General features: G+C 43.3%; 1 protein-coding gene across 3 annotated transcripts in view; it reads left to right on the top strand.

Moving 5' to 3' along the window:
• The window catches only part of nphp4 (nephronophthisis 4), a 215,703-nt gene that overhangs the window by 75,443 nt on the left and 126,313 nt on the right, over positions 1 to 13,947 (top strand). For 2 of the 3 annotated variants that reach the window (XM_029723198.1, XM_029723200.1), the window contains one exon: positions 1,857 to 1,986. In XM_029723198.1, the coding sequence (XP_029579058.1) occupies positions 1,857 to 1,986 (130 nt within the window). The remainder of the gene's footprint in view (positions 1 to 1,856; positions 1,987 to 13,947) is intronic. The other variant, XM_029723199.1, reaches the window with a different exon arrangement.

Raw genomic sequence — 13,947 nt, forward strand, 5'->3', positions numbered from 1 at the left:
ACCAGTCAAAAGTTTTAACACCTACTCATTCAAGGGTTTTTCTTTGTTATTATATTTTCTACATTGTAGAATAATAGTGAAGACATCAACACTATGAAATAAATATGAAGTAACCAAAAAAGTGTTCAACAAATCAAAATATATTTTATATTTCAGATTCTTCAAATAGCCACCCCTGTGCCTTGATGACAGCTTTGCACACTCTTGGCATTCTCTCAACCAGCTTCACCTGGAATGTTTTTCCAACGGTCTTGAAGGAGTTCCCACATATGCTGAGCACTTTTTGCCTGCTTTTCCTTCTGTCTGCGGTCCAACTCATCCTAAACCATCTCAATTTGGTTGAGGTCAGGGGATTGTGGAGGCCAGGCCATCTGATGCAGCACTCCATCACTCTCCTTCTTGTTCAAATAGCCCTTACACAGCCTGGAGGTGTGTTGGGTCATTGTCCTGTTCAAAAACATATGATAGTCCCACTAAGCCCAAATCAGATATGATGGCGTATCGCTGCAAAAGGCTGTGGTAGCCATGCTGGTTAAGCGTGCCTTGAATTCTAAATAAATCACAGACAGTGTCACCAGCAAAGCACCCCCACACCATAATACCTCCTCCATACTTTACGGTGAGAAATACACATGCGGAGATCATCCGTTCACCCACACCACGTCTCACAAAGACACAGCGGTTGGAACCAAAAATCTCCAATTTGGACTCATCAGACCAAAGGACACATTTCCACCGGTCTAATGTCCATTGCTTATGTTTCTTGGCCCAAGCAAGTCTCTTCTTTCTTTGAAGCAATTTGACCATGAAGATCTGGTCCCCTGAACAGTTGATTGAACTCTGAAGAATTTATTTGGGTTGCAATTTCTGAGGCTGGTAACAATAATGAACTTATCCTCTGCAGCAGAGGTAACTCTGGGTTTTCCATTCCTGTGGCGGTCCTCATGAGAGCCAGTTTCATCATAGCACTTGATGGTTTTTGCGACTGCACTTGAAGAAACGTTCAGTTCTTGACATTTTCCGTATTGACTGACCTTCATGTCTTAAAGTAATGATGGACTGTCATTTCTCTTTGCTTTATTGAGTTGTTCTTGCCATTATATGGACTTAGCCCTATTTGGTAAAAGACCATCTTCTCTAAACCCTGGAATGAGTAGGAGTGTCCAAACTTTTGACTGGTACTGTATGTCATGAATCGGCAATAAGTTTGAAAAAATCCAGATGTGATTTTTGGGCCATATCGCCCAGCCCAAGCGCCAAGTTGAAATGATTTGATCGTTCCAATGCTCCTGCCTCCTGCACATAGCCTAACCTTACAGACAGAGAAGTGCCTTTCACTTTGTGTTTAATGTGACACCTGTCTTAGTCATCTAACATCCACAGAACACAGATAAAGCTGAACAACGTATAATAGACACACAAGAAGCTGTTCTAAGAAAATCTATCAGTGTCTATTGTGATTCACTCTTTGTCCATCTTGTCTTGATTGATTCTTGTAGAAAATAGTAAAAATAAAGAATAACCCTTGAATGAGTGTTCTAAATCTTGTTGCTAGCGATATTCATAAAAACTTTCTAATAAAATACAAATTCCATGTTTTTAGTTTGTATATTTTTGCCAACCCCCTGCAGTACCTCTGTGGAACCCCTAGAGGACCCCAGGTTGAATACCTGGTGTAGAGCGATTATTATTATTTTTTATTATTATTTTATTTTAAAAACAATTTCCGTTAGCAAGACAAGCTGTCATGTACTGTATGGTGACTGCCACATGGATCACTTGTCCACTCGCAACCCTTGTCCCCTCTCTTCTTTCTCTCTCCCTCTTTCTTTTAATGTCTCCCTCTCTTTCTCCAGCAGCTCCAGTCCTAGTCAGAGCCTGGCTCTACGTAGCAGTCTGGAGCTCAAGCTGCCCAGTCACCAGGCTGTGGGGATCGCCCTCCAGCTTGAGTATGTCTTCTCCTCGCCGCTCGTCGGTGACGGAAAGGTAAGAAGGTGGTGTGTATGTGTTCCGGTTCCTTTGTCTGCTCCGTTTAAGAAATACCCCAGTCAGAGGAACAACAGATCCAAGCACCTTGGACTGAACATCTTTCCCTGTTGGCTGCCCCCCACTTCCCCCTGTCCTGCCAGCCATCCTCTCCTGTCCTTGGAGCATGGATCCATCTCCCCTTGTCTCCTCCCAGAGGAAATTAAAGAGGTATCCTTGGCCAGACAACCTTAGTAAAAGAACAAACACAACACTGGCAGAGAAAAGGAGGGGGAAGAGAGGATAGGTTTCAAGGCAAGCTGCTGAGGAGAACAGAGCCAAGGTAGCCTCTCATCCTTGCTGCCTAGCTCATACACGTGTACACACACACGTACACACGCAGGGCCTGAGAGCATGGGAAGGATTATCCCCTCCCTATTGAAACAGGGAGGAACCAGGACGAGGGTAGGCACCCGTTATCTACAAAAAGGCTAACTGGAAGAGAAAGAGTCTGTTGGAGAGACATCATCAACACAGAAAGAGAGAAAAATCAACAATCCAAGAATCAAAATGTCCCTAGGGAAGTCATTTACAATGCGGGTGGTTTAGTTAGCTAGACGCAGACGGTATGGCAACACCAAATATTTGGCCAATTATGTGCGTTGGTGGGCTTTAGCCTTGATGCAGTGTGCTAGGGGTGGATGCTCTTAGTGTCTGTGAATGTGCTGTCTCCCGGGCTAATGAGCCACCAATTAAAACCGAAATAATAACAAGCATTCCACTCCATGTACACAGTAAACTGTAGGCCTGCACTCACTCACTCACTGTCTGCATCCCAAATGGCATCATATTCCCTACATATGATGCAATAGTTTTGACCAGGGCACATAGGGCTCTGGTCATAAGTAGTGCACTATATAGGGAATAGAGGGTAATTTAGGACGCAGCCACTTACTGGCACCCGTCCTCACAATCTCACCACTCGAGAGCTAGTCAGACTTTTACTGTTGATGTAAACAGGTTCTCCGTTGACTTGCCTGCTTGGATAATGCTTAATGGTTCAAAAACTGATTTAAAAAAACAAACATTTGGTACACACAGAGAGAGATGCAAAGAGTGCGAGAGAGAGAGAGATGCAAAGAGTGCGAGAGAGAGAGAGAGATGCAAAAAGTGCGAGAGAGTGAGAGAGAGATGCAAAGAGTGAGAGAGAGATGCAGAGAGTGAGAGAGAGATGCAAAGAGTGAGAGAGAGAGATGCAAAGAGTGAGGGAGAGAGATGCAGAGTGAGAGAGAGATGCAAAGAGTGCGAGAGAGAGAGATGCAAAGAGTGCGAGAGAGAGAGATGCAAAGAGTGCGAGAGAGAGAGATGCAAAGAGTGCGAGAGAGAGAGATGCAAAGAGTGCGAGAGAGAGAGATGCAAAGAGTGCGAGAGAGAGAGATGCAAAGAGTGCAAGAGGGAGATTCAAAGAGTGCGAGAGAGAGAGATGCAAAGAGTGCGAGAGAGAGAGAGATGCAAAGAGTGCGAGAGAGAGAGAGATGCAAAGAGTGCGAGAGGGAGATGCAAAGAGTGCGAGAGAGAGAGATGCAAAGAGTGCGAGAGAGAGATGCAAAGAGTGCGAGAGAGAGATGCAAAGAGTGCGAGAGGGAGATGCAAAGAGTGCGAGAGGGAGATTCAAAGAGTGCGAGAGAGAGAGATGCAAAGAGTGCGAGAGGGAGATTCAAAGAGTGCGAGAGGGAGATTCAAAGAGTGCGAGAGAGAGAGATGCAAAGAGTGCGAGAGAGAGAGATGCAAAGAGTGCGAGAGAGAGAGATGCAAAGAGTGCGAGCGGGAGCGAGAGAGATGCAAAGAGTGCGAGAGAGATGCAAAGAGTGCGAGAGAGAGAGATGCAAAGAGTGCGAGAGAGAGAGAGATGCAAAGAGTGCGAGAGAGAGAGAGATGCAAAGAGTGCGAGAGAGAGAGAGATGCAAAGAGTGCGAGAGAGAGAGAGATGCAAAGAGTGCGAGAGAGAGAGAGATGCAAAGAGTGCGAGAGAGAGAGATGCAAAGAGTGCGAGAGAGAGAGAGATGCAAAGAGTGCGAGAGGGAGCGAGAGAGATGCAAAGAGTGCGAGAGAGAGAGATGCAAAGAGTGCGAGAGAGAGAGAGATGCAAAGAGTGCGAGAGAGAGAGATGCAAAGTGTGCGAGAGAGAGAGATGCAAAGAGTGCGAGAGAGAGAGAGAGATGCAAAGAGTGCGAGAGAGAGAGAGAGATGCAAAGAGTACGAGAGAGAGAGAGATGCAAAGAGTGCGAGAGAGAGAGATGCAAAGAGTGCGAGAGAGAGAGATGCAAAGAGTGCGAGAGAGAGAGATGCAAAGAGTGCGAGAGAGAGATGCAAAGAGTGCGAGAGAGATAGAGATGCAAAGAGTGCGAGAGAGATAGAGATGCAAAGAGTGCGAGAGAGAGATGCAAAGAGTGCGAGATGCAAAGATGGCGGGAGAGAGAGCGAGGGAGGTGCAAAGATGGCGAGAGAGATGCCAAGATGGTGAGAGAGAGAGATGCAAAGATGGCGAGAGAGAGACACAACAAGCAAGAAAACAGACAGTTACTGTAGAAACAGGTGGCCTGTATACGCTAGCCTGTATCGATCCTATCCCCTATCTCTTGCACACTGCCCAAAGTCACATATGTCACTCAGCGGAGAAGATAGACAAGAAGTGTTGGTGACATGTCAAACCCCCTCACCCAACAGCACCACACCTCATGAATATTCCATGAGGTGAGATCTATTTTGCGAGAGGGAGGCAGGGAGCTTAATTGCAGTCAGCGGTGCGTAGGTATATTTAGAGCTCTGTCATGATCCGCCTGAGGGTGAGTGATGAGGGGAGCTGGTAGGTATCGCCACCTGAGGATGGGGGAAGGCACGCGTGGGGGGGGGGGGGCTTTGACCCGCTCCAAGGTTCAGGGAGGTCTGGAATATTGATGGGGTCTGTTATCTCTCCATCGATGGGGAACGGAGGAGCGGAGGAGTGAGAGCAACAACGACCCTGTGTATCGATGTCAAACTCCTCAGATAACACATCTTTTGATACTCTGTCTCTGTGCTGCAAGTGGCAAGCTGCCTTCTAGCTTTGTTCAGCTGTCATGTAGATGAGTTCTCACATTTGATGGTGTCGTTCGTAACTTATACAGTTTATGCGTTCATAGTACCACAGTTTCTGTCATTAAGGACATTTCAGCCTTTTGGCAGCGTGGTTTCGAGCCCCACTTTCATCCATCAAGTTAATTCACTGTTCTACCATATTCAAGTATTTCTTGTGCATTGTTTATGTTTGTACTCTTTGACCAAATTGCCAAAACCCTAATTATCCTGTATTCATAAGTTGGTTCCTGTTATGACCGTGTATGTGTTTTGCTTACTTTTGTGATTATACACTGAGTATACCAAACATTAGGAACACCTTCCTAATATTGAGTTGGGGCATGCATGGACTCTACAAGGTGTCGAAAGGGTTGACTCCAATCCTTCCCACAGTTGTGTCAAGTTGGCTGGATGTCCTTTGGGTGGTGGACAATTCTTGACACACTGGAAACTGTTGAGCATGAAAAACCCAGCAGTGTTGCAGTTCTTGACACAAACCGGTGCTCCTTGCACCTACTATCATACTCAGTTCAAAGGCACTTAACTATTCACCCTCTAAATGGCATACACTATCTACAGTATTTCTCAATTGTCTCAAGGCATAAAAATCCTTCTTTAACCGGTGTCCTCCCCTTCATCTACACTGATTTGAAGTGGATTCAACAAGTGACATCAATAAGTGATCATAGCTTTCACCTGGATTCACCTGGTCAGTCTATGTCATGGGAACAGTAGGTGTTCTTAATGTTTTGCATAAGTTTCTTTCCAATTTTTACCATATTTTTATCACTGTCTTTAATGGCAAGCTCTTAGACAAAGTGTCATAGACAAAACTAGAATAGTGTTTGGCATTTGGGCCTCACCCATGAAACAGTGATGCATTGGGTGCCTTGACGTTCTCCCCTAAAATGTACTCTTGTGTCCATGAATGTTTATTCTGTCTACCTTCCATCATACTTTGGCTTTCTCATAAAGCTCTGCCAGGTCACTAGGTGGAGTTTTATAGGGCAAATTAGGCCTAATACATATGCATTTCCACTTTGTGGCCATTTTAGTATCTGGTCTGCTTTTGCTGCTGCTGGACTCGACTGAAATGTAGTCAAATTCTTTCTTTGATCTGTTCTGATGGATTTGCAGAGCAAGGTAGTGGTGGTGTTGGAGTAAACAACTTTTAAAATGCTTTCACTCAGATGGTAACACAACGCAATCGGGTACCAATCGCTCAACAGTGACTCTCCGACCACACTGCCACAGTTCACACGCTCTGATCACCTCCAACACTGCATCACTCACCAGCTGCAGATTGAAAAGTGAGACAAAGTCTTGACTCGTCCTGAGGGTGCGGATGACGTCCTTCATTTCGCAAGAACTTATTTGGCCCCTCAGCCTCCCCCCAGCCCCCCAAAAGGAAAACCTTGCTGTGTCATTGTTGTTCTCCTCATTTGATTTTTAATTGCAGAGTTTCCTCTGCTGGCTGGCGGCCCCCACCCCCCCAGGTCTCTATTTTCTTCCCTTTCTCCCTGAGAGTGTTTAAGCCCACATTTTTTATGTTTCCGTCAGTGGAGGGAACGAGTGAGACAGAGGAAGGGAGGGAAAGAGCGAGAGATGAGAGGCATGGGAGCTGGTTGTGCTAGGCTCCTCCGGGCACTGAGGTTGACGAACTTCAAACAAGCAACTTTGCCTGCAGTCAAACGGATCGACTGCCCACTCTCTGCTCCTCAAGGGCCTGCATTACTCAGCAAGCTTCAGTCAGCTTACTATGTCTTCGTAGCCTTCATAGGGGCCTTCATAGGCTTCAGATAGACACAGAGGGAGGGTCCCCCCACCTCTACTTTACTTAAAAGGAAAACTCTACTCAAAAACGAATATATATATATATAGTAATGAGTAATGAAAAGGAAAAAATAAATAAAAATGTATTACTCCACTGTTGATGCAGTCTACTGTTGATACAGTCCCATTTTTTTCATTAGTCCACTGTTGAGACAGTCCCAAAATGTCATGATGATGTGGCAAGTGACACTTTGCTTCTTGAAAGTCCAATATCTTGAAATCTTGACTGTTGACATGCAAAACATTTTGGGACTGTATCAACAGTGGACTCATTAAAAATAATTACAAAAAGATTGTTTTTGGGTGGATTTTTCCTTTAAACGCACAGGAGGAAGGTCTGAGACACAGAATGTTGGAGAGCAAGGAAAACGTGTGCAGAAAACGTGTAATTACCCGCCTTGGTATACTCTGTAATTACCGTCTGCCACAATGTGTTATATTATAGTGATAGTGCAGTGGTAATTCTTGGTCTCTGGTACCATAGTATTATTGTAATTACTTCGCTGTCTGATGAAAGCCTCGTAACAACATTTCTGCCAATTAATTTTTGTATTTTTTGACATTTATTGAAAGTAAAAACTCCCCTCAATGTACTCTGAACATTTCATGACTCTAGGACCAGGAAAATGTGTTGAAACTAAGCTTTATATCCGTGGCAAATAATTTTAAAGATGCATATCTCCTCCTACATACAGAATTGTTGCGTTAGGCATTTGTTCATGATGATGATCGGGACCTGTTAATGGTAGTTTTGTGATAAATGCAGTTTTTTTTGGTAAAAAAAGTATAATAATTCTAAACTAACGATCCAAAATTTGTTTAAACGTTCAAACATCACTCCCATAAATTATACACAATATTATGTTACCCTAATGTGCAATATTAAAGTGGGGCAATTCTTAAGTGTACAGTGCCTTCAGAAAGTTTTCAGACCCCTTGACCTTTTTCATATTTTGTTACATTACAGCCTTATTCTAAAATTGATTCAGTTGTTTTTTCCCCTCATCAATCTACACACAATACCCCATAATGACAAAGAAAAACAGGTTTTTAGATATTTTGGCGAATTTATAAAAGATCTGAAATATCAGCATTGATTCTTCTTAGGTATGACACTACAAGCTTGACATATTTTTGTTGTATTTTCAGGTTCTACCATAAATGTTAGATCAGGTTCAAGTCCGGGCTCTGGCTGGGCCACTCAAGGACATTCAGAGACTTGTCCCGAAGTCTCTCCTGCGTTGTCTTGGCTGTGTGCTTAGAGTTGTTGTCCTGTTGGAAGGTGAACCTTCGCCCCAGTCTGAGGTCCTGAGCACTCTGGAGCAGGTTTTCATCAAGGATCTCTCTGTACTTTGCTCCGTTCATCTTTCCCTCAATCCTGACTAGTCTCCCAGTCCCTGTCGCTGAAAAACATCCCCACAGCATGACGCTGCCACCACCATGCTTCACCGTAGGGATGGTGCCAGGTTTCCTCCAGATGTGACGCTTGGCATTCAGGCCAAAGAGTTCAATCTTGGTTTCATCAGACCAGAGAATCTTTAGATGCCTTTTGGCAAACTCCAAGCAGGCTGTGATGTGCCTTTTACTGAGGAGTAGCTTCCGTCTGGCCACTCTACCATCAAGACCTGATTGGTAGAGTGCTGCAGAGATGATTGTCCTTCTGGAAGATTCTCCCATCTCCACAGAGGAAATCTAGAGCTCTGTCAGTGACCATCGGGTTCTTGGTCACCTCCCTGACCAAGGCCCTTCTCCCCCGATTGCTCAGTTTGGCCAGGCGGCTAGCTCTAGGAAGTGTCTTGGTGGTACCAAACTTCTTCCATTGAAGAATGATGGAGGCCACTGTGTTCTTGGGGACCTTCAATGCTGCAGACATTTTTTGGTACCCTTCCCCAGATCTGTGCCTTGACACAATGCTGTCTCGGAGCACTACGGTCAATTCCTTCAACCTCATGGCTTGGTTTTTGCTCTGACATCAACTGTGGGACCTTATATAGACAGGTGTGTGCCTTTCCAAATCATGTCCAATCAATTGAATTTACCACAGCTGGGTCCCAATCAAGTTGAAGAAACACCTCAAGGATAATCAGTGGAAACGGGATGCCACCTGAGCTCAATTTCGAATCTCATAGCAAAGGGTCTGAATATTTATGTAAATAAGGTATTTCAGTTATTTTTTGCAAACATTTTAAAAACATGTTTTCGCTTTGCCATTATGGGGTATTGTGTGTCGATTGCTGTGTATTTTTTAATTTATTTAATCAATGTTAGAATAAGGCTGTAACGTAACAAAATGTGAAAAAAGTCAAGCGGTCTGAATACTTTCCAAAGGCACTGTAGATGTATAATCTCTTTGCAAAAATTTAGATGCTGTATTTTAATATGCTCCCTTTCTTGGACATCATGACCTTTAATGTCACCGAGGGGAGATTGTCTATGACTGCTGTATAGATATTATAAACGTTATATTACACACTCAACATAATACGTACTTTGTATGTTACCCATGTCATACACATTGTGCACGTTTCAAATAGCCACATACAGCGCCTTCAGTAAGTATTCAGACCTCTTGACTTATTCCACATTTTGTTGTTACAGCCTGAATTTAAATGGGTTAAATAAATACAAAATCACACCCATCTACACCCAATACCCCATAATGATAAAGTGAAAACATGTTTTTATAAATGTATTGAAAATGAAATACAGAAATATCTAATTTACATAAGTATTCACACCCCTGAGTCAATACATATTAGAATCACCTTTGTTAGTGATTAAAGCTCAAAGTCGTTCTGGGTGAGACTCGAAGAGCTTTGCACACCTGGATTGTGCAATATTTGCACTTTTTTCTTCTTCAAATTCTTCAAGCTCTGTCAAATTTGTTGTTGATTATTGCTAGACCACCATTTCAAGTCTTGCCATTTGTTTTTTTTAAAAGCCGATTTTAAGTAAAAAAAAAACTGTAACTAGGCTTTTCAGGAACATTCAATGTTGTCTTGGTAAGCAACTCCAGTGTAGATTTGGCCTTGTGTTTTAGGTTATTGTCCTGCTGAAAGGTGAATTTGTTTCCCAGTGTCTGTTGGAAAGCAGACTGAATCAGGTTTCCTCTAGGATTTTTCCTGTGCTTAGCTCTATTCTGTTTCCCTAGTCCTTGCCAATGACACGCATACCCATAACATGATGCAGCCACTACCATGCTTGAAATATGAAGAATGGTACTGTACTCAGTGATGTGCTTTGTTGGATTTGCCCCAAACATAACACAACATAACATAACACTTTGTATTCAGGACATAAAGTTCATTACTTTGCCACATTGTTTGCAGTTTTACTTTAGTGCCTTATTGCAAACAGGATGCATGTTTTGGATATTTTTATTCTGTATAGTCTTCTTTTTTTTCACTGTCATTTAGGTTAGTATTGTGGAATAACTAAAATGTTGTTGATCCGTCATCAGTGTTCTCCTATCACAGCCATTATACTCTGTAACTGTTTTAAAGTCACCATTGGCCTCATGGTTGAATACTTTCATACTTCAGACATTTCAGCTTTTTATTTTGAATTAACCAGTAAAAATGTATAAAAACACAATTCCGCTTTTCATTATTGGGAATTGTGTGTAGGCCAGTGACAAATCGCAATTTAATAAATTTTAAATTCAGGATGTAACACAACAGCATATGTGGATAAGTCGAGCGGTGTGAATACTTTCTGAAGGCAATGTAAATACACATCAACCTTGACAATGAGATTAAAAACTTAAGTGGAAATATTTTCGTAAGTAGTGGTAAAAGGCCAAAATTAAATAAAAAATCATGCATTTGAAGTGAACCCTACATTTTCACCAATAGAATCAAACTATTTCACTTCCAACCAGCCATGAAAAGTGCATGAAAATACCCAGCACAGTACATCACATATGTATGTGGGCTAATCATATATGTCATCCTTGGACTACTGCACTGTAGGTTTCCATCTACAGTATAGCTATATGACTAGAACGGGGGACTGACACACGGCCGCGTCGACGGCTCCTAATTTCATTCTGTCAACACCAATTTAGCCTTGCTGTAATTCCCCACCCTCGCTCCGCTCCCTTCAATCACCGCCTTTATCAAACGCAGTTAGCTGCGGCACAGTTTGTCAATTGAGCCATGCAACACAGTCATATAAAGCCTAATGTAAGACGATGGCGCTTATTGTTGTCTGCCTCCCTCTGACAGGCACTAGCTCATTTCTAATGGAGGTTGGTCTGGGAGAAGGCAGGCGTGCTGGCCATGTGTTCCTGTCCTTTTGCCTCGAAGCAATTTGTTGGAAAATCGTGACAGCTGCAGTTATCCAGGACGTTGACACGAGGAACGAGTGACTGCGCCAGGTCACAGACTGAGAGGCTGTGGCAGAATAGCGGTGGTGGCGTCTGTCATGAGGACCCGTTTCATCCTCCCCTCCTCGTCTCTCATCCTTGTCGTTGTTTCGCTCGCTGAGGCACACACCCAAATCAGTAATTAATCGCCAAGGCTGTTACACTGCAGTAAACTGGGTGTCAGGGAATAAAAGGGGGCCTGACAGTTGTGACACGCAGGCTGTTGAGAAACTGCTTTGTGTTGAGGAGGCTGAGAGAAGCTGAAAGCTAGCTTCTGGTAATGAATGTGCCACTAGTCACGTCTGATTTCAGGTGCTCTTTGACCCTGGCTGGGTGACTGGCACGCTTGATTAGAGTGTCTGAGGAAGTGTAACCATTAACGTGTGACCTTTCTGATTCCTCCAAAAGTGATTTAAACATGAGAGCACCCGGCTGCACACACACACAAACACACACACACACACACACACACACACAAGAGGGCGCACAGTGACACAGGGTGGTTATGTGTCTGCAGCTCATTTCAGACAGCCACCACCCAGCTCACTCAATGTTAACTATGCGGTTAACTATGCGAGCACCACACGCGCACACACACAGCAGGAGGCCTCCTAAGGAAAGTGACATCTACATCAACTCAAAGTCCAGGAAATGAGAGTGAAAGTAGTAATCTTCTGCTTGTTTTGGTAATGGTAGATTGTAGCCGGCTGAATATACAGTATGTGGATGGTTTCCTCTTGACTGTGGCTTAGTAATTAAAGCTCAGATCTAATATTTTCATTAGTTTAGTTTGTATATTTCTTTCTGTATCTATTCATGTATTTGTATCTATATTTCTAATATGATTGCAAAGGGATAGAATGTTAACAACAACATCAGATCAGGAACCACTGACATGGGTGCCAGTGGTTGTTAAAGGTGTTTGGTATGGCTGCTCCTCTGTGCCTTAGAGACTCTTGTTTGGATTTTAATTGGATTGCAGTGCAGGTACACTTTGTATGGATCGTTGTGTGTGTTTTCTGTGACTTCTCTTAAGAAGACGCGTGTCCCTGCAGGCTTTAATGATGTTTGCTGAATGAAAACCTCTTTAAATCTCTCCATTCACATGCTCATTAAAAAATTGCCTCTTACAATAACCCCCCCTCTTGCCCTAACCCCGGTTGTCTGGCTGCCTGGCTTTCTGGATGAGATGCATGTCAAGACTCAAGAGTCTTCAGGTTAGTGTGGGCCCTAGCGTGAAAAAAAAAACAGGTTGTTTTGTTCCGCCTCTCAAATGTCACATAAATGTTAATTAAATGTTAATCAAACATCATACACATAGTAATGTCATCAGGATTTTGAAAGGATGTATTTAGCTTATTCGGCTGATACTGGAGGTAATTTCTCCCTGGGGTTTTATCTCCACGCGGAGGGAAGCGGCTGGAAGAGAACAGCAGAGACCACGATGCTGGAGACACAATGCTTGGCCTAATTAAAATGAATGTCAGCTTTCACCACTGAGAAGTGCATCAATCTCCCCTGATGGGCCCGGAGTGAGTCTTACCCTGTGAGAGCGTGCCAGCGAAGCCATCCTTTTCCAGACGGGTACATGCCGCCTTGGCAATGAGCGAGAGGGGACCGATGTTTGTGTGCCTAATGGACGCCATGTGGCCGGGCCCTAGTTCTGAAGCCTGCTGCCAGTGTAGAAAAGCTATGCCCTGGCTGGCCCATTTGCTTACTCCACATGGAAGGCGTCAGAATTGCTAACTGCCCTGTGGAGACGTTCACTGCCTATCACGACTGACAATGAACCCGGGGAGAACAAACATTGTCCACATGCAAGTTTGTTTCAAGATTTTATTGTATTGTGCACTATTACATTGAAATGCATTTCTGTCTTACCCTTTCCCAACAATGCAGTAGTACTATAATATATACACTACCGTTCAAAAGTTTGGGGTCACTTAGAAATGTCTTGTTTTTGAAAGAAAAATATTTTTTTTGTCCATTAAAATAACATCAAATTGATCAGAAATACAGTGTAGACATTGTTAATGTTGTAAATGACTATTGTAGCTGGAAACGGCAGATTTTTTAAAATGGAATATCTACATAGGTGTACAGAGGCCCATTATCAGCATCCATCACTCCTGTGTTCCAATGGCACGTTGTGTTAGCTAATCCAAGTTTATCATTTTAAATAGCTAATTGATCATTAGAAAACCCTTTTGCAATTATGTTAGCACAGCTGAAAACTGTTGTCCGAATTAAAGACGCAATAAAACTGTCCTCCTTTAGACTAGTTGAGTATCTTTCTTCTGAAAGTCCTTTCTTCTGAAACTCGTCAGTCTATTCTTGTTCTGAGAAATTAAGGCTATTCCATGCGAGAAATTGCTAAGAAACTGAAGATCTCGTACAACGCTGTGTACTACTCCCGTCATAGAACAGAGCAAACTGGCTCTAACCAGAATAGAAAGAGGAGTGGGAGCAAGAGGACAAGTACATTAGAGTGTCTAGTTTGAGAAACGGACGCCTCACAACTGGCAGCTTCATTAAATAGTACCCGCAAAACACCAGTCTCAACGTCAACAGTGAAGAGGCGACTCGGGAATGTGGCCTTCCAGGCAGAGATGCAAAGAAAAAGCCATATCTCAGACTGGCCAATAAAAAGAAAAGATTAAGATGGG

This window comes from Salmo trutta, chromosome 30 (assembly GCF_901001165.1).
Source record: "Salmo trutta chromosome 30, fSalTru1.1, whole genome shotgun sequence".
NCBI lineage: Eukaryota > Metazoa > Chordata > Actinopteri > Salmoniformes > Salmonidae > Salmo > Salmo trutta.